The 21,078-nt window shown below is 46.9% G+C and overlaps 1 protein-coding gene across 1 annotated transcript in view; it reads left to right on the top strand.

Annotated features, from left to right (window-relative positions):
* Positions 1-20,423, top strand: part of SLC6A17 (solute carrier family 6 member 17) — a 43,927-nt gene extending 23,504 nt beyond the window's left edge. The window contains exons 6-11 of the mRNA XM_007949520.2: positions 11,804-12,045; positions 12,316-12,508; positions 14,594-14,786; positions 15,577-15,736; positions 17,919-18,081; positions 20,055-20,423. Coding sequence (XP_007947711.1) covers positions 11,804-12,045; positions 12,316-12,508; positions 14,594-14,786; positions 15,577-15,736; positions 17,919-18,081; positions 20,055-20,423 — 1,320 coding nt within the window. The remainder of the gene's footprint in view (positions 1-11,803; positions 12,046-12,315; positions 12,509-14,593; positions 14,787-15,576; positions 15,737-17,918; positions 18,082-20,054) is intronic.
* The last annotated feature ends 655 nt before the right edge of the window (positions 20,424-21,078 follow it).

Here is a 21,078-nt window from a genome sequence, read left to right as displayed (position 1 = left end):
CCAGCCTCCTGGTCAATGTATAGGTTCCTCATGAGTACAATTAAGTGTTCTGGAATTCCGATTCTTCTCACAATTGTTATCCACAATTTGTTATGATCCACACAATCAAATGACTTTGCATAGTCAATAAAACACAAGTAAACATCTTTCTGGTATTCTTTGCCTTGAGCCAAGATCCACCTGGCATCAGCAATGATATCCCTCATTCTACATCTTCTGAATCTAGCTTACATTTCTGGAACTTTTCTGTCAATATACTGCTGCAACCATTTTTTGAATTATCTTCAGTAAGATCTTACTTTTGTGCAATATTAATGATATTGTTGGGTAATTTCCACATTCTGTGGGATCACCTTTCTTTGGAATGGGTACAATATGCATCTCTTCCAGTCAGTTTGCCAGGTAGCTGTCTTCCATATCTCTTGGCAGAACCAAGTAAGTGCCTCCAGTGGGGCATCCGGTTGTTGAAATATCTCAATGGGTAGTCCATCAATTCCTCTTTTTGTGTAGTATGTTATGCCAATTAAGCTTGATGTCCCCCGTGACCATGGTCCCGAGCCCTCTAGAAGGAGTCCCTTTAACTTCAAGGAACAACAGTACATTCTGTACTAAAGGTACCTGACTCACTTTATCCCTGCAGCATTGGGCATCTGTGGTCATCTCCTCCACCAGCAAGAGTGCCCCTCCAAGCACCCAGGGACCGCTCACACAGGCTCTTGTCTTCTCAAAGGCCCATCAGGCTTTGGCACTGTTGGGCTTTCCTGGGGCCCTTATCAATGTCAGATATAGATTTATCAGTGTGCTTCAGTATAATCTTGGGGTAGGGAGAACAGGTGAGGATATACAGGAAATAAGGCTGGCCACATGCTGGTAATTATTGAAGCTGGGTGATGGATACAAGAGGGTTCAAAATACTGTCCTCTCTGCTTTTGTACGTTCATAATAAATGTTCCATACCTTAAAAAAATATATAGAAAAATAGCAGCAATAGGTAAAATGTTAACAAATAGAAGGGGGGAAAGATACATCCACTCCTCACTTATCCACCTGATTAGGTTCCAAAGACCAGATTGTTATGTGAAAATTAGCTTGGTGCAAAAATGGAAAATAACCTCATCAGATCACAATATGGAGGATGACCACATCGTTACGTAGCTGCCAAACCACTGACAATTATGGCCCAGCCAAGTTGATACATAACCTTAACCATCACAGCCAGTGTTACTCTTGCCTTGCACTTTGGCATTCATTACTGCCAGATATACATCAGTAATGCACATCAATAATGTATATCAATAATGTTGGATAGTAGATTTTTACTATTGTAAATACAAAATGTCAGATAATGAGATAGTTGATAAGTGAAGAGTAGGTGTATTTTCATTTTCTTCTAAAATTACCACCTACAAGGTAATCCTGCCCTATCTTCTAGGGAGCTCTGGTGGTGTAGTGTCTAAGGCATTTGACTGCTAACCAGAAGGCTGGTGGTTCAAACTCACCAGCCACTCCTCAGAAGGAAGATGGGCCAATCTACTTCCATAGTGATACCACCTCGGAAACCCAAGGAGGGTTGGATCTGACTCCCTATCCTCTGAAAAGTCCCCAGGTTGCAGGACCAACTCGGTTTGTGCAGTTTGGGATTGCAGTGTCTTCCCTTGTGCTTAAATAATTTCTTTTAGAAGGATCAGCACAAGGCTAGTCCCTATAAGGCAGAGGTTAAAGATGTCCCGTATGTCCAACTTCTCCACACTGCTGTATCTCTCCATCATCTCTAATATCAACTACTACTCCTTCCCTCAGTACTCTCCCTCCCATCTTAGGATTTTGTAATTCATTGTAGCGTCTCACAGAAGTCACAAACCACCAAGGAAATGGCTCATGTGGTTGTGGTGGCTGGCAAGTCCCAAATCCATGGGTCAAGCATCAGTCTTGAGGATTCTCCTCATTCATGTTGTTGCAAAGGCTGATGAACTCAAATGTGCAGGTCAGATGACAGGCTGCTGGTTCATAAGGCTGTGGAAGCTGGTGAATTAGTTTGGATGATAGGCTGCTGGCTCAAATCCCAAGAACCAGAGGTTGGATGAAGATGAGCCAGATGCAGCGTCCAGAGCGAGAGAGAGAACTTTGCCAGAGCATTCATACATATTAGATGCAGACCATAACCTCAAGGAAGCTAAGGGTGGTGACTTGAGTCATACTCTCTAGTGATGTGACTAGGCAATGACTCAAAATACATCCCACCCTAATCCTGCCTCATTAACATATAGTCAGCTGACTCCAAAATGGGACCATAATCACAGGCATAAACCAAAAAAAAAAAAAAAAAAAAAAAACCTCACAGCCGTGGAGTCAGATCCGACTCATAGTGACCCCTACTTGGGTTTCTGAGGCAGTAACACTATGGAACTAGATTGCCCAACCTTCCTTCCAAGGAGTGGCTGGTGGGTTTGAACTGCCATCCTTCTGGTTAGCAGTCAAATGCCTTAGACACTATGCCACCAGAGAATCACAGGCATAGAGGCTAGGATTTACAGTACATCACAAAATGGAGGACTGTGGCTAGAAGGGCTATATTAAGTAATTCACTGCACCACACCCAGATTGGCTGTTTTCATTCGTGAAATTTGGCTCTGACAGTCACTGGGCCCAGGAATTTACCCATATCCTAGTTTTAGGTTTAGAAAATTGTGAGAATCTTGATTATGGCATGTGTTTGGATCCCACAGATGTCCTGGATCTGTTCGTAAAAACTAAAGAGTTCTGGTAGTGCAGTGGTCAAAGCCTAGGGCTGTTAACCAAAAGATCAGCAATTCAAACCCATCAGCTGCTCCATGGGAGAGAGATGAGGCAATCTGCTTGGGTAAAGATTTATAGCCTTGGAAGCCCTATGGGGCATTTCTATTCTGCCCTACAGGGTCACTGTGAGTCAGAATTGACTTGATGACAGTAGGTTTTGGTTTGATTAGTTATGACTGATGTAGATCAAAAGGGAAATATTTATAAAAAGCAATAGAGGAAGGAAGGAAGGGAAAAGGAAAGTAAGGAGAAATAAAGCCCCAGCATTAAGCCAGCCATACTTCAGAAGGTAAAAGTTTAAAGTCTTAAGGATCTCCTTGTCCTAAGAAACAATATCTCAGTCCAAAAAGGCTGACACAGCTTCACAGGCTCTTTCTTGTCCAGTCCTTCCCACTCTGCTCACAGTCTCAAGGAAGCAAATCAGCCTTTGTCTGTCTGTTTGTCTGTCTGTCTCTCTCTTGCTCCCCATTCTTTCTTCTCTTCTGTGTTCCAGGCACTGTTGATACGAAGAACAGGAGCTGGACTGCACCCCTAGGAAGTACAAACTATTGAAAGTGATATAAACATGTAACGGGGGTATTGACAAAAGATGTGAGAGCCCAGGGGAAGCTTCAAAGAGGAGATGATATTTATGTGTGATTTTGAGAAATAAATAGGAATTCATCAGAAAGTAAGTAGGAAAAGGGAATCCCAGGCAGAGGGAATAGCCTAGGCAAAGGCTGTTGTTGTTGTTGTGTACCATCGAGTCACACCTGACTCATAGTGACCCCTCCTTGGGTTTCCGAGGCAGTATCACTACGGAAGTAGGATTGCCCAACCTTCCTTCCGAGGAGTGGCTGGTGGGTAGGTATAAAAAACCATGGTGCTTTAGAAGACTAATAAGTTCACTGCATTTAGAGTGCTCAGAATATAACCAGTTGCCATTGATTTGGTTCTGACCTATGGTTTCATGTGTGTCAGAGTAGAACTATGATCATAGGGTTTTCAATGGCTGATTTTTCAAAAGTAGGTCACCAGGTCTTGCTTGCAAGGTACCTTTGGGTGAACTTAGAACCTCCAGCCTTTCATTTAGCAGCCGAGCATGTTAACCGTTTGCACCTCCTAGGGACTCCATTCAAAACACAGAAGAGTAGAGAAAGATTGTGCCTTGTAGGCCACTAAGGGGTTGATTTTTTTTCCCCCCTGCAGCAGACAGTAGAGAGCCATCAAAGACTTCTCAATACGGAAGGAACATGATTAGAGCTGTGGCTGTCACAACCTATCCTCTTTTCTAAAATCTTTCACTTTGTCTTTGTTGGAACTTCCCATACTGCCAAGAGTCCTCACATTAGGTCCCAGTTTCTATCCAGAAGGATGTGCCCAGGCTCCAGCTGATTGGTAAAACTGTCATGATTGACATCCTTGAACACCAGTGAATGCCAGCATGCCTTCTAGGCAAAAGTAAACCCCTCTGCCATTACTGGAACCTTCTGGGATGATCATTTAGCCCACTTACTACTGCCCCCTGGAAAGTGAAGTTAAAGGCATCCTCTCCCTCTGGGACTATGATTATATTCTTTTTCTTTTGTATAATCTCCAAATTTCTATTAGGAACCTGCATAGGCCCTTATTTCCTTATCCATAATGCTAAAGCTCTGGTAGCATAGTGCCTAAGGCACTTGACTGCTCACCAGAAGACTGGTGGTTCAAACCCACCAGCCGCTCCTCGGAAGGAAGGTTGGGCAATCCTACTTCCGTAGTGATACTGCCTCGGAAACCCAAGGAGGGGTTGCTATGAATCGGGGCTGACTCGATGGCAAACAACAACAACAAAGTCCAAATAGCCCTGAAAAACAAAAGTTTGGGTTTTTTCCCCCAGAACTCATTTGGCAGCAAAATGACCTAACAGATTACGAGGCTATTTATAATTTTGGTTGATTCACTTGGTGTGAATATTCATATGTTCTGCTGCAGAAATACTAATGTGGTAGGTTATAGGTGCTACCCTAGACCTTGCTGGGGGTATCATCAAATTATGTGGCATAGGCACCATATGACCTTTCTAAAATAATTTTTTTTAAATCCTGAAATTCAAAACCAATCTGGCCCCAGGGCTTTTAGATAAGGAACTGTGGTGCCTGTATTACTTTATTATTACTATTGTCATTAAAATACACTCACCAAAACATTTTCCAACACAACAGCCTCCACATTTATAATTCAGTGACATTGATTACATTTTTCTTGCTGTGCCCCCATTATCAGTATCCTTTTCCAAAATATTCCACCACCATTAGCATAAATGAATGCTCCCCAAACAAAAGCTCCCCTGTTCACCCTCCTTCTTAGCCCTGTAATCATAAGAATCTTTGGTTTCTCCATATTTATTTCATGTAAGTGAGACCATACAGTATTTGTCTTTTTGCAATTGACTTATTTCACTCAGCATCATGCTTTCAAGGTTCGTCCATGTTATAGCACTCCCCAGAAATTTATTTTCCTTAATGGTTGAATAATAATCCGTGTGTATATGTACCACATTTCATTTATCCATTCATTTGTTGATGGGCATTTTGGTTGTTTCCACCTTTTGGCTATTGTGAAAGGTGCTACCATGGACATTGGTGTGAGCCTGTGTTACATTTGTAAAGAAGATAACATTTCACCTTGTTTTAAGAAAACCATCCCTACCCTGTTTCTCTGGCCCTCTTGTTCTCCAATGACTATTTTAAACCTCTTCCGTGAGTCTGAGCCCTCTGGCCTCCCCTCCCAGCACATCCTATGCCCAGCACATGATTTTGCCTCCTGTTTTACAGAGAAAACAGAAGCCACTGAAACAGAACTCCTTCAGACTCAGGTATCAATTTTCTAAACCTGCCTGCAGCTGCCCTATCTCCTCCTCCTTCCCGCTTTCAAATGAGAGGCCCAGGGGTCTCCTGTGGAAGACAATTCCCCTTCTTCTACACCCCTGCCCTCTGTCAGCTTTTAAATAGGCCATATCACTCCATGACCAACAAAAACAAGACAACAGATTAAAAAGCCACCTGTCATTGATTTCATAGCCTTCTCTTGATACTTCCCAGGCTTTCTCCTCTCATTCCAAGGCTAGCTTTTCCAAGGAGTTGTTTATCCTCATTGTGTCCATTTGCCTCCCTGCTTCTCTCTTTACTTCCTCCTGGCTTCTGGCCTCTTCACTCTCCTGAACAGCCCCAAGCCCACCCATGCCCTCCTCACTATTGACTCCATCCCTGCCTGTTGACTATCTCTGTCATTTTTCTCTTGATCTCACTGGCCCACTTTTCTCTGACAGGTTCTCTTCCTGTGGCCTCTGTGACCCAGTCCTCTTGGTTTTCCTCCTGCCTCTAATGCTCCTTGTTCTCTTGCTCCTTCTGCCTGCATTAAACATTACAGATCTTGACTCAGTCTTAGGCTCTCTCTTCTTCTCACTCTATATCCTCAGCCACACCTTTAGTTTCTGCTGGTGCACATGCTATGGACAAATTCTATCTGTAGCTCAGCTCCCTACTCTAGTCTCTACACTCACTTGTCCAACTGCCTACTTGACATCTCCTCTTAGGTATCTTAAAGATACATTGAGCTCAACATTTCTAGAACTAAAGTTTCGTTCTTCTTTGGCCCAGCTCCACCAAGACTTTCATCTCTTCTACTCTTTTCCTCTCCACCCATGCAGACATGCAGACCAGAAGCATGACAGTCACCGTGGCATCTTCCTCTCCAGCATCCCCTCTCTACCATCCATCACTGAGGGCATCTTGATTATTTCTGCTAAAATCTCTCCATCTGCACCACCCCAGCCTTAGGCAAAGCTACTATTACCTCCTTCCAAAGAAGGAGCTCTGGTGGTACTGGTGGTTAAAGCATTAGACTGCTAAACAAAAGATTGGTAGTTCAAACCCACCAGCCACTCCATGGGAGAAAGATGAGTTAGTCTGCTTCCATAAAGGTTTACAGCCTTGGGAACCCTATGGGTCAGATCTATTCCATAGGGTCACTATGAATAGGAATCGACTCTGTGGGAGTGAGTTTTTTTGGACTTCAGAAAAAGCTTCCTAGCAGGTCTACTGCATCCACTAGTTTTGGAAATACATACCTGATTGTTTCCCCTTCTTCAAACTCCTCAGTGGTTTCCTGGTGTTTTCATAAGATCAAGACAAGGATGCTTTCAGGCCTGTGACTGACTCTTCTGACCATCCCAACCTCAGCCATCCCCTCCTTAACCCTCCCTGCTTCAGCTGCCTGGCCTGTGGCATTTCCCTTCACACACTATCTTCTGTCCCTCCTTGGGGCCACTGTACGTGCCGTTCCCTCTGCCTGGAATGTTCTCCCTTCTCCTTGTAGCCTGCTTTCATCACCTTTCAGATGTCAGCTTAAGGACCCCTTCCTCTGGAAGTTTTCCCTGGTTCAACTCAGTCAAATCCTCTAGTACCCCTCTTAACATCAGAGCCTGTCCTTCACAGTCCCTGTCACATTTGCAATTTAGCATCTGTTTGTGGGATCATTTGACTAATGTCCATCTCTCTAACTAGAATGTAAACTCTATGAGAGCTAAGACCACATCTGTTTTTGCTCCCCATGGTCTCCTCACCTCCTAGTACCTGGCCTGGCTTACAGAAGGTGCTCAGGGTTTGATGGAGGAGGTGTATGTCATAACTACAGAGAGGCCATAACATGTTACAGCTGTTTGGTGCACAGAGCGGGGGAGATGAGAAGGGTAGGATCCTTCTGATGGATATCAAGGGACTCTTAGTTCCTTACAGGTCTTGGTTCTGGGTTTCCTTTGTGGACAAAAGATGGCTTTACCTATTTTGTGTGGGGTTAGGGTTCTCAGTTTCCCCTGGAGTATATATACTTGCTAACCAGGTTTTCCTTCTGGGCCTCCATTTATGCACAGACCCTGAAGCCCAAAGGCTCTACCATCATCCTCCTCTTTCTTCTCAGCATGGGGGCAGAATGGGGTGTGGTCTTCTGTAGGCCCCTTACTCTACTCAAACACTCCAGGCTTTTGAACACCTGCTCAGCTGGTGGAGTGACTCCAGTTGCTCGTCTGCCTAGGAAGCTGCTGACGTGGAAGGCAGGCGGCCTCCCTCTCTTGGATGTCAGGGCTGTAAGCTATTAGACCTGGATAGACCCTGAAGTCCAATGGCTCATTATACAGAGGAGGAACAGACTTAGCCCTCGGCACACAGCAGGGGACCGCTGGGCTTGTGACTGCAGAGGTAGTGAGCTCTTTAACTTGCCCCTTGCCTCCCTCATCTACTTGGAGTGAGGTCGCTGAGACCCACCTCAGCAGCAGAGGGCCAGTGGGAAAGTGCTGACGAGCATAGCTGACAGGCTGACTGAGTCAGGAGATGGTGTGAGGAGGGCATCAGGGACCAGCATCAGAAGGTCTTTCTCAGTAACCGCTCTGCCCCAACTAACTAGCTCCATTACTTTGCAAGTAAATCAGTCTAGGAGAAAGTATAGGTATACCTTGGAGATAGTATAAGTATAGGCATACCTCGGGTTCAGTTCCAGACTACAACAATAAAGTGAATATTGCAATAAAGCCAGTCATACAAAGTTTTTTGTTTCCTAGTTGACATAAAAGTTATGTTTACGCTGTATAGGAGAACAATGTGCAGCAAAACTCAAAATCATAAAAGACCAGGTTTGCTGGTCTGATAGAGCTTGGTGAGAACCCTGAGACTATGGCCCCTAGTTACCCTTCAGGTCTGGAATTGAACTCATGCCTGTGACTTCCAGTCAAACAATAGACAGGCATATGGGGTGAACATTTACATGAGGTAGATACACATTGACGCAATCAATCATGGGAGAACAAAACGGCAGTGTTTGCACAGTGAGACAACTGGAGGGTGGGGGCCAGGAGTACATGGGAGGGGGAAGGACACAGGAAAGAGGTAACTGTGGGAAGTGGGAAGAGAGCTGTTACATTGTGGGGAATTGTAGTCAATGTCATAAAACAAAATGTGTATGAACTGAACTACTGTGTGGAAAATGAATTTGCTCTGTAAACTTTCACCCAAATCACAATAAATTTTTTTTAAGTTATATTTACACTACAAACTCACTCACTGCTATTGAGTTGATTCTGACTCATAGTGATCCCCACTGAGTTTCCAAGGCTGTAAGTCTTTTTTTTTTTTTTTTAATTGTGATTTGGGTGAAAATTTACAGAGCAAATACACTTTCCATACAGCAGTTCACATACACTTTATCTCATGACATTGACCACAATTTACCACAATGCAACATCTCCTCTCCTACTTCCTCCCGATAGTTACCTCTTCCCTGTGTCCATCCCTCCATGCACTCCTGCCCCCTGAGCTGTCTACCTGTACTTCTTTCTCCCATGCGTGTTCTCTCCAAGGAGTGTATCTACCTTAGGTAAATGTTCAACTCATATCCGTCTATTGCTTGGCTGGAAGCCATAGGCGTGGTTTCAATTCCAGACCTGAAGGGCAGCTAGGGGTCACAGTCTCAGTAGTTCCACCAGGCTCTATCGGACCAGCAAACCTGGTCCCCCCCACCTTTTTTTTTTCCAGATGATTTTGAGTTTTGTTCCACATTGTTCTCCCTCTCTATCCAGGATCTTCTACATAGATCCTCTTCCAAGTGATTGACAGTAGTAAAGGCTGTAAGTCTTTACGGAAGCAGACTGTCTCATCTTTCTCCCGCAGAGCAGCTGGTGGGTTTGAACCAATGACATTTTGGTTAGCAGCCGAATGCCTTAACCACTACACCACCAGAGCTCCTTATGTTTACACTATACTATAGTCTAATATTGCTAATACTGTAGTCCATTAAGTGTGCAGCAGTATTATAAAAGTTTGAAGTATTGTGAGAACTACCAAAATGTGACACAGAGACCCAAAGTAATCACATGCTGTGGGAAAAATGGTGCCGATAGATTTGCTCAATGCAGGGTTGCTGCAGTCCTTTAATTTTTTTTTTTTTTAAATGCAGGATCTGTGAAGTGCAATAAAGCAAAGAGCAATAAAATGATGTGTACCTGTGATTTCCCCTTTGGGTTCTCAATTTACCCTTTCAAAATGTGAATAATAAACCTTAGTGTTCCCCCACCCCAACCCCTGCGTCCCTTGCATTTTGTCAGGACCAAATTCCAAGTATGTGCCAGACATTATTTGTTGCTGTACATTTGGTCTTCACAGCCACCCTGGGAAAGATTGTTCCCATTCTTTAGATGAAAAACTGAGACTCAAAATAGGTGCTTTCACTTGTCTAAGGCATCACAGCTATTAGAAGATGGGACTCAGGATATGGCCTTGGGTCCGTCTGACTCTAAAGCTCTGTGTGTGGTTCAAGCCTTGGCCCTTGCCTCAAAGACCAAAGAGTAAAGGGAAAATGGATGTGAACAGAGAAGGGTTAGGCAAGGGCTGCTCCTCTCTAGGAAATGCCTGAGTTCTGTGCCTTGCATTGGGGTGGGACATCTTCGGTGACCTAGAGCGTGTAGATATGTTTGGATGAACATTGGTAGCCCCCCTTTTTTTTCTGAGAAAGAGAAGATTGGGTAGGAAGAGAGACAAGGTGATGTCTTTTTATGGTTTGAGGTAAAGGAGGGATCAAGGAGACATTGATGTTCTCAGTTCTCATGCTGCTTTGCATGCCATACACTGCACAACTTCAGCAGCACCATTCACACTACAGTCTAAGTGAAGGACACCTCCTTGAGTTGTGTACTATACAACCATATGTGATAGGCCTGGCAATATCCCTTAGATGAGAGTTCCATGGTGTTCTGTTTACCTAGTGCCGCTCTGACAAGAAGTACCACAAATGAGATGGCCTTAACAAACAGGAGTTTATTCTTACAGTTCGGAGGCTTTAAGTCCAAGTTCAAAGTGCCAGGCTCTCGGGGCTGGGTGAAAGCCCCTCAACCTTGGGGTCTAGCTCTGCCTCCTGCTCTCAGCCCACTGGAGCTAGAGGCATTTCTTCACTCAGTCAGCTGCTGGCTGCTGAGGCTGAGAATCCCCCAAGGATGACAAGTAAAAAGGCACAGTCCCAATGTTACCAATCCACATGGCAGGCCATTAACTTAAGTCTGTTGTAAGTCCCAAGGTTGGCAGAGCATAGCAGGCTGCTGAGCAACGACATGGCTACATGTAGGGTCCAAGTGTGCCAAAGGCTAGAGACCATTCCCAAAGCTCCTTATATACGGGAAGCAGACCACATACCCAAAGGCAGCTACTCAGCTGCTCCAGTAGACTCCACCATGGAGTTGATTACCAGTTTCATCATGGGGAATACTACATCCAGCTGCCCAGCCACTCAGCCAGGCCTAGCCAAGTTGACACACAAACATAACCATCACACATGGTAAAACAATGATAGCAATGAAAATTAACTGAGAACTTACTATATATTATGGATTGAATTGGCTCCCAAAATCTATGTTAGAGACCTAACTCCTGTACCTGTAGATGTAATCCACTTAGGAGTTTCTTGTTATGGTGAGTGAGCACAAAAGTGGGAAGGGGAGTAGATGCCAAGTGATGATCTCCAAAGAACCAAGGAACTACAGAAGCTGAAAGAGATAGAGATCTGCCCCAGAGCTGACACAGAAAGGAGAGCCTTCCCTTAGAGCTGGTGCCCTGAGTTTAGACTTGTAGCTTCCTGAACTGTGAGAGAATAAATTTCTGCCTTTTAAAGCCCCCCGCTTGTGATATTTCTGTTACAGCAGCGCTAGGAAACCAAGACAGTATGTAAACACTTAGCATTTACTATTTTGTGTTACTTAGGCCTCACAAAAAGTTCAGAGGGCTGCTCTGAACTTAATGTTATCATTACCCATGTTTCACAGATGGGGAAACAGGCTCAGAGAGGTTAGGAGAATTGCCCAAGGTCAGACAGCTACAACTTCCTTATCGCTATGCTAGGCTGCCTCTAAGGCTGAAGAAACGGATGTGGAGGGAACTCCATTGGATGTAGATAAAACCCTCATCTCTGTGTATCTTTTCTTCCCCCTGCCACGGTCTACCCCCCATAGCTGGACAAGATGCTGGACCCCCAAGTGTGGCGGGAGGCAGCCACACAGGTGTTCTTTGCCCTGGGGCTGGGCTTTGGTGGTGTCATCGCTTTCTCCAGCTACAACAAGCAGGACAACAACTGCCACTTTGACGCTGCCCTGGTGTCCTTCATCAACTTCTTCACCTCGGTGTTGGCCACCCTTGTGGTGTTTGCTGTGCTGGGCTTCAAGGCCAACATCATGAATGAGAAGTGTGTGGTCGAGTAGGTGGCACCTCCTCCTATCTTTCTTTCTCTCTGTCCATCTTATCCAGCAGTGGATAGGTGGGTCATGGTTGCAGAGAGGTCCCCCCACCCCAAGCTGAGGCACAGTGATCAGAGAAGCACCCTTTGTCCCCAGTCCTGGACCCCAGTGATGGGTTCAGAGATGAGTATTGTTTACCATGGGGGTCCTGGGTGTCAGGGAGGTGCCTCCAGGATCTTGTCACCCTACCCCTGACTTCTTACATAGGCCCTCTTCCTCTTGTGCTACAGGAATGCTGAGAAAATCCTGGGGTACCTCAATACCAATGTCCTGAGCCGGGACCTCATCCCACCCCATGTCAACTTCTCCCACTTGACCACCAAGGACTACACAGAGATGTACAATGTCATCATGACTGTGAAGGAGGACAAGTTCTCAGCCTTGGGGCTCAATCCCTGCCTTCTGGAGGACGAGCTGGACAAGGTGCTGGGATGGGCAGGCAGATGTGAGAGTGCAGAACCCAGAGATAGGCCACGGATGGTTGGAGCTTGGGCACAGGCCTTAGAACAGTGGCTGGGAGTCACTCAGTTATTTGATAGGCAATGACCTTGTATGTGGCCAGCAAGACATGGAGAATAGGTATCAGCCAAAGCTCTTTCCAGTAGGCAGACTTGAGTCTAGATAAGGAGATGAAGCAGCCACACTAGAGATCACAAGGAGCAGTATGGGATGACTCTCTCATGTGTTGAATAGGTTTCCGGTGTACCAGTACACTGTGTACACTGCCATGTAGTGTATTTAAAATAATATCTCTTATTACTATGCATAAAATAAGTATTGAAATTGGTATTTACCCTTTGCTTTCTATCTCATTTGATCCTCACAACTGCCCTATGAGTTAGTTGAGTACTGATTATTGTCCCCCATTTTACAGATGAGTAACCTGCAAGTTGGGAGGCTTGCTCAAGGTCACACAGCTAACAGTGAGGAGTTAGAGTTTAAATCCAGGTAGTCTAGTCCAGAGCCCACGCTCTGAATCACCCCTTGATGCTTTTGGCCATCCCACAGCTGTTCCCACTATGACCCCCCACTGCCATACACGTAACCTCCCAGGTTGGGGCAAGGTGGAGGAATGTTCCTTCATTAATGCTGAGACCCAAGGTTAGACATCTTCCTCTATTCCCGTTTGTACAGCTTGCAACTTCCAAAATGACTGCTCTGGTAGGAAGTGTAACAGGAGACAGACAAGTGCCCAGGGTCCCTAGAACCTTGCTGGTGCCAAGTCCAGAGCCATGGCTCCCATAGGATAGAGCCAGCTTCCCTCGGTCGGGCCAACATTGCCCCTTCTTCATGGGACCAGGGCTCGTGACACTTCTTGTGAACTCTGACCTCCATACTAAAGGTCCAACTCCGTGCAGTAGTGTTACACCTAGGAGGCTGCATCCCGTTCCCCCGAGGTCTTCCCATGCAGTCAAATGCAAGGAGCCCTATCTGGGGACCCCTGCCTGGTTTCTTCTCCAGGTTCCTGTTAGCATAAAGGACCTCCCCTTCCATGAGACCCTTTCCCCATTCTCACAGGCCTGGTCCCTGAATGAAATGAGGGTTATAGCAGTCTTGTCATACCACGTGATCTCAATAGCCTCCAAATGACAAGAATTGCACACCCTCACAGTGGGAGGGAGACACCCCGCACAATCACTGAATATCCCACAACAACAGATAAGTGATGTCCACAGGCAATATGTAACAAATTTCCCAAGCAGCAAGGACCCAAATCTTAAAGCTGTGGTGCTCTGTCTTGGCTGCCTATATTCGAATCACCTGGGGGCTTTATAAACCCTGCTGCCCAGGCTTCACCCCAGACCAATCAAATCATTGTCCCCAGGGTAGTAAGACCAGGCATCAGCATTTTTAAAGGCTCTCATGCATTCTTATAGGAGCTCTGGTTGTGTAGTGGTTAATGCATTTCGGCTCCTAATCAAAAGGTTGATGGTTTGAACCCATCAGGCGCTAAGGGAGAAAGATGAAGCAGTTTGCTTCCATAAAGATTTACAGTCTTGGAAACCTTATGGTGCATTTCTATTCTGTCCTTTGGCATTACTATGAGTTGGAGTTGACTCATTGGCAATAGTTTTCCCATGGATTCTATTGGGCAGCCCAGGCTGAGAACTACTGCATTAGGTCTAGAGCTCAGAGCTGGGAGTGGCCACAGAAATGTCTGGGGCAGTCAGGGAAGGCTTCTTGGAGGAGGAGAGTCTGGAACTGGGCATGTTTCTAATAGTGAGGATTTTCATCTGAGTTACCTGAAGTCCTTGTCCAAATTGTAGATGCCAGTTCCCATGGATGAACTCTTGAATTGATATTTTACACTCTGCCTGGGGCATTCTGATGTCTCTTGAACTTTGAGACTGACTGGCCCAAAATAATAGTATTTAGGTGGGGGTTGGGATTCCTGTGAAGGAGGGCAGAGGGTAAGGAAGCCAAGGTTCCCTGGGATGGGGATGGGGGCTCCCTGAGTGTGGGTGGAGCTGGCCTCCCTGAGACCCCACCTCCCATCCCGTCCTTCAGTCTGTGCAGGGCACAGGCCTGGCCTTCATCGCCTTCACTGAGGCCATGACGCACTTCCCCGCCTCCCCGTTCTGGTCCGTCATGTTCTTCCTGATGCTCATCAACCTGGGCCTGGGCAGCATGATTGGAACCATGGCAGGCATCACCACGCCTATCATCGACACCTTCAAGGTGCCCAAGGAAATGTTCACAGGTAACTCCTCCCTGCACCCCCGCCCAGCCCTGGGGGTTGCCCTAGTGGCCAACAGTCAGGTTCTGGCTCTGACTTCTGGAAGACTGGAGGCTGACTGGCTTATCTGTGGGCCCACAGCCAAAAGGCTCCACGTCCCACTTCAGCACACAGCCTGGCTTTGCCTCCCAAAGAAGAGCACAAGCCAGGAGGAGAAGCTATTTGGAAATGTGGGCCTCCCCTGAGCTGGGAGATGGGCCTTTTTCTTGAGTTTGTTTGTCCCTTCCCCCAAGAGCCTGCTGAGATGTTTCAGGAAGGGATGCCTTCTCTCAGCTTTGCACCCTGTCCCAGCTCTGTCGCTTCCAGTCCTGGGTTATGTCCATAGTCCCCTGCCTTCCGAGTTGATCTGAGCTCCATGTAGGGTGACTCACCTGCATCCCCAGAAAAGAGTATCCTGTCCTCAAATGGGGAAACTGAAGTGAAGGAAAAGACTCTCAGAATAGTCACATTGATCATTTAAATTAAATTAAATCCCAGCAGTTAAGTGGAGCGCCTGTTAAGGACCACATGGTGCCAGGGTCAAGGGGCATGGGAGAAAGGAGGAACATCACACTTCTCTCAAGATGCTCACTGCCTACTAGAGTAGGAAGGAGCTCAGTGGGATGCCTCCTATAGGCTGGAGCCTGAAGGAGGCTGGGCTGCAGGCCTGGGGGAGGGAGGAGTGGGATGGGAGGGTCCTGGGTATCCCCCAAGAGCCCCCGGGCCCTGCCTACCCTGCGCTTTGCCCCTACACCGGCCTCCCGGCTCTCTGTAGTGGGCTGCTGTGTCTTTGCATTCTTCGTGGGGCTGTTGTTCGTCCAGCGCTCCGGAAACTACTTTGTCACCATGTTTGATGACTACTCGGCCACCCTGCCACTCACAGTCATCGTCATCCTAGAGAACATCGCTGTGGCCTGGATCTATGGAACCAAGAAGTAAGGGGGACCTGAGGGACAGATGGGGACAGGAGTAGGGCTCTGTCCCACTGCAACCCTCTGGAGAATCCTGTGTTGCCAAGGCTGCTTGTGAATGGGGCAGGAGATTGTAGAATCAGAGTGTCAGATCGTTCAGGGAAACTGAGGTTCAGAGAGAGGATTGTGAATTGTCCTAGGCCACACTGCTGGTCAGAGGAGAGTCAAGCTGAGGACCCAAGTCTCCTGGGTTGAGGTTCAGAGTCTTGGCGTTTCCCTAAAGTTCCTTTAATCACCATAGTCCCTTTCCTGGGCACCAACGTGTCTCTGGTGGTGTAGTGCCTAAGGCATTTGACTGCTAACCAGAAGCCTGGTGGTTTAAACCCGTCAGCTATTACTCGGAAGGAAGGTTGGGCAATCTACTTCCATAGTAATACCGCCTCGGAAACCCAAGGAGGGGTCGCTATGAGTCAGATCCGACTGGACAGCAGTGAGTAAGTTAACTTGTCTTCAGGATTCTGTTCAGTTTGCTGAGCACTTTGTGGGTATACCCTGCCCACAATATTAAGGTCCTCCTGACAGGGGTGTGAGATGAGGTGTGGATGTGGTTCCTAAGTTGGAGATGGGGTGAGCTAAGAGAACTCAGCCACAAGAAAGACTTGGGTCACGGCCTGGACCCAAGGCAGGTCTGTATTTGCTGTCAGCTCCCAGACTCTTTCCTCAGTTACGAACACATCTGTGTCCTCAGGAAGCCCTGGGACTCATCCCTCCCACTCAGCCTTGGCTGTGGCTGTTGCTGTCCTTGTCCTCAGCAAGGCTGGAGCCACCCTGATGTACTCAGTTCTGACCGCCCCCATCTGATGCTTGGACCTGGTCTTAGAATCAGGTTCTCTCATAGCTGCCTGCTCCCTAGCTGGATGCAAGAGGAGACAAGGAATGACATGAAAAGGGGCACTCTCCCGCTTCCGCCTCCCTCTGTGAGCCAGGCTGGGGCACCCTGCCAGAAGGGGCTCTTATTCTTTTTTGTGTGTGTGCCATGTCCTCTGCTGGCAGTGAAGCTCCTGGACCCCTCTCCTCGGGATATTATTTTTAAATATATTAATAAAATATACTGAATTATAGACAAAACTAATTACATTGAAAAATAGCAAAATGCTGTTTAAAATTTGTGAGAGAGTGACGTGTATGAGCTTTATTTTCAATGTATTAAATTACAAGATTTAGCAGGGGGTCTAATAACAACCACTTTCAAAGTGATGATGGGCATAAATGGTGTTTCTAGGTATCTTTAGCAATTGTAATGGGATATGAAAATATCTGGCTTAATCTAATGATGACAAGGTCAAGTACTGTTAATATGACCATGGTCAGCTGGTTATATTTATAATAGAAAGAAGTGGTAGGTTTCAGTTAGGGGTTAGTGAAGTAAAGATGGCCGCTTCTTTTTTTTAAAATACCATTCAAGTAAACAGAGTGCCCACCTCTTAGAACTCTGTCCACAAACCCTATGTTTAAAATAAGGCTAACAAGATCCAATCTTGTTAAAATGTAGCTTCTGATTCAGTATATCTGGGATGGAAATGCAAATTCTCAGCAGGGGTTAGAAGCCCTGGTTTAAAAAACGGTGGGAGCCTGGGCTAACTTCTGTTTTCAGACACTAGGGAAGTGCATTCTTCTTCTTTCCCAGCAGGGGGAGTCTAGATCAATGGACTCCTTGAGCCTTGGGGGTGGGGAGCACCAGTATCCAGTTGCAGTTAAGTGGATTCCAACTCATGGAGACCCAGTGTGTGTCAGTAGAACTGTGCTCCATAGAGTTTTCAGTGGCAGACTTTTTTGGAAGTAGATTGACAAGTCTTTCTTTCGAGGTGCCTCTGGTAGCCTTGAGCACTTAAATTGTTTGTACCACCCAGTGACTACCACAGTGCACATAGAAGCCCTTTAGTGCTCTCTGCCTGCCCCAGGTTTGTCTGATTGGCTATATCAAATCCCTGGGAGGGGCATGATGGAGTCAGAGGAGTTTGGAGGATGACAGCAATCTTCCCAGAGATCAGCATAGAGTAATATACCATGAGCACTGACTATGAAGAGAGGAAGAGGCCAGAGGGGAGAGTATGGCCAAGAAAGCTTCTTGGAGAAGGAGGCTACTGGGGGACAGAGGAAATGGGGTAGGTTTGCCCACTGCTGAGTCTTCTGCTCCACCTGGCAGGTTCATGCAGGAGCTGACGGAGATGCTGGGCTTCCGGCCCTACCGCTTCTATTACTACATGTGGAAGTTCGTGTCTCCACTGTGCATGGCTGTGCTTACCACAGCGAGCATCATCCAGCTGGGGGTCACACCACCTGGCTACAGCGCTTGGATCAAGGAGGAGGTGAGGAGTGAGCTCCCAAAACCCCAGGGGCATTTCATCTTCCCAGACCTTACTTAGACAGGCCACAGAGATAAATTTATATACGCCACCTGCTATGTGCCAGGTACTGCCAGATGCTTTCCACACCTAATCTGTCATCTTCAAAATAATGCAGAGAGGAAAGTGGCATTATCCTACTGTGAAACCCGTGAGAGCTGGAATTTGACGCAACTGCCTTGTTTTCCTGGGTCTCACAAGTTTTTTTTTTTTCTTTTTCCCCAGTTTTGGGGAGAACATTCTTTTATTTTTATTATTATTTTTTAATTTTTTATTGTGATTTGGGTGAAGTTTACAGAGGAAATTCATTTTCTTACAGTAGTTCATACTCATTTTGTTTCATGACATAGACTACAATTCCCCACAATGTAACAGCTCTCTTCCCCCTTCCTCCCTGTAGTTACTTCTTCCCTGTGTCCTTCTTTCCCGTGCATTCATGCCCCGCCCCCAGCTATCCCCCTGTGTAAACACTGCCTTTCTGTCCTCCCGTGATTGATCACTCTGAGGAGCGTATCTAAACTGAAAAACCAAACTCACTGCTATCATGTTGATTCCAACTCATAGTGACCCCCCCATTGGGTTTCCAAGGCTGTAAATCTTTACAGAACTAGATCGCCCCATCTTCCTTCGGTGGAGTGGCTGATGGATTTGAACCTCTGACCTTCTGGTTAGCCACCAAATGTCTTACCAGAGAAGTGTATCTACCTGATGTAAATATTCACCCCATATGCCTGTCTGTTGTTTGGCTGGAAGCCACATGAGTGAGTTCAGCTCCAGACCTAAAGGATAACTAGGGGGCCATAGTCTCAGGGGTCTCACCAGGCTCTATCAGACCAGTAAACCTGGTCTTTTATTTTATTTTATTTTATTTATTTTTAAGTTTTGTTCCACATTGTTCTCCCACTCTATTCAGGATCTCCTGCACCAATCCCCCTCCAAGTAGTTGGCAGTGGTACCATCTAGTTTTTCTGATCCCATGGTCATATAGGCTGAGGACCGCATGGTCTGCTAGACCCTTGGACTGATTGTTTCCATGTGTCTGGTTTTCTTCATTCTTCTTTGCTCTGGATGAGGAGAGACCCATCATTGCATTTAGATGGCCACTTACTTTGCCCCTTGTTAGCTGTAATATATATTTGGACATTGTTATAGCATATACAAATACGTATGTAGAAATATCATCTGCCAACCTTATATATGGTCATGGGTATATTCTCTTTTACTTAGACATACCTGATGGGTCTTGCAGGCTTTCCAGCTTTGACAGGTGCAGTCTTACCACTTTTCTGTCACTCAGTTTTGTTTTTGTTTTTTTTTTTAAAAATCACTGCCAACGAGTCAATTCCAACTCATAGTGACCCCCTTTGGGTTTCTGAGGTGGTAAATCTTTATAGAAGTAGATTGCTCAGTCTTCCTTCCACGGAGTGGCTGGTGGGTTTGAACCACCAACCTTTTGGTTAGCAATCAAATGCCTTAGGCACTACGCCACTAGAGCTCCTTGTCACTCAGTTTCACTCAGTTCAGTGGAAAATATTTGAGTTTTCCTTCTCTGACAGGTTTCAGCCTTACACAGTTCCAGCTTTCACAGGTTTTACTATAGTACAGATGGGGAAGCTGAGGCTCAGAAAGGTTAACATAGGTTGACAAGGGTTGACTAGTCTTTTGATTCCATATGTTTTACTCTGTCCGTGTCTGTGGAGGGGGATTATGGATCCATTTTGCAGGCATCAGAATTGAGACCCAGAGAGGTTCAGGCTCTTGACCACAGGGACCACCTCTTTCAAGGAGCAGTCCCTGATGCCACTCATCTCTGCTGGTCCTGGCCAGGATAGTGGGGTGGGGGGCAGGAAGGCAACGGGCAGGGTCAGGAGGAGGCTGTTCTGGAAGTCCTCGGGGACCGCAGCATCCATCCCCACATGCCTCCTGCTCACCCCCAGGCTGCCGAGCGCTACCTCTATTTCCCGAGCTGGGCCATGGCCCTCCTGATCATCCTCATCGTTGTGGCGACCCTACCCATCCCTGTGGTGTTCATCCTGAGACATTTCCACCTGCTTTGTGATGGCTCCAACACCCTCTCTGTGTCCTACAAGAAAGGACGCATGATGAAGGACATCTCCAACCTGGAGGAGAACGACGAGACCCGCTTTATCCTCAGCAAGGTGCCCAGCGAGGCACCCTCCCCCATGCCTACTCACCGCTCCTATCTGGGGCCCGGCAGCACGTCACCCCTGGAGACCAGTGGCAACCCCAATGGACGCTATGGGAGTGGTTACCTCCTGGCCAGCACCCCTGAGTCGGAGCTGTGACCACAGCCCCCACCCCACCTGCCTCTTCCCTTACACCCAACCTGCCCACTTGTCCTGGCCTGGTCTCTTCCTCACGGCAGCCACTGGGCCCAGGCCAGTCTCTCTGCTGAGGGAGAGAGGGTCGGCCTGCCACACCTCCACCCAGTCCCAGCTGACTTCTGCTCCCTAGACCTGAGTAGGAGGTTAGGAGCAGCTCTGCCTCCCAGTCCAGCCCCCCAACCTATCTAACTCTCTGAGATCCTCTCACCAAATTGTAGCCGTGTGACAAGAGCAATCCCAAAGTCCTGACTCCTGGTCAGGAAAGGCTCCAAGTAGCCACTTTAGGGATCACTATACCCTTTCTCTCTCCCTGTAGTTCTTAGGTATTGGTGGTCCCCCTGGACTGCCAGGTGGTGGTATGAAGAGGTGGGGGATGACTATGGCTCAGCCTGACATGGGAGCAGACCCACCACCCTGCCCAGCCCAGTTAGGCTGTTCCTGGGCTGCCTGAGAGACTGCCTGATGTAAGGCTGGATGGGGGCAGGCGTGCCAGGACTCAGGCTCAGCCTTGGGCAGCATGCTGTGGATGCTGCAGGTTCTGTTCTCTGAGGCAGGATGATGCTCTCTGGCCTGAGCTTGGGAGCAGCAGGGGTAAAGAGGCTCTTTAGCCCTGGGC

The sequence above is a fragment of the Orycteropus afer genome, unplaced genomic scaffold (genome assembly GCF_000298275.1).
Source record: "Orycteropus afer afer isolate SDZICR_OR568_19922 unplaced genomic scaffold, OryAfe1.0 scaffold00010, whole genome shotgun sequence".
Lineage (NCBI taxonomy): Eukaryota > Metazoa > Chordata > Mammalia > Tubulidentata > Orycteropodidae > Orycteropus > Orycteropus afer.
The sequence above is the reverse complement of the archived record's forward strand: the minus strand, read 5'-3'. Positions and strand labels throughout refer to the sequence as shown.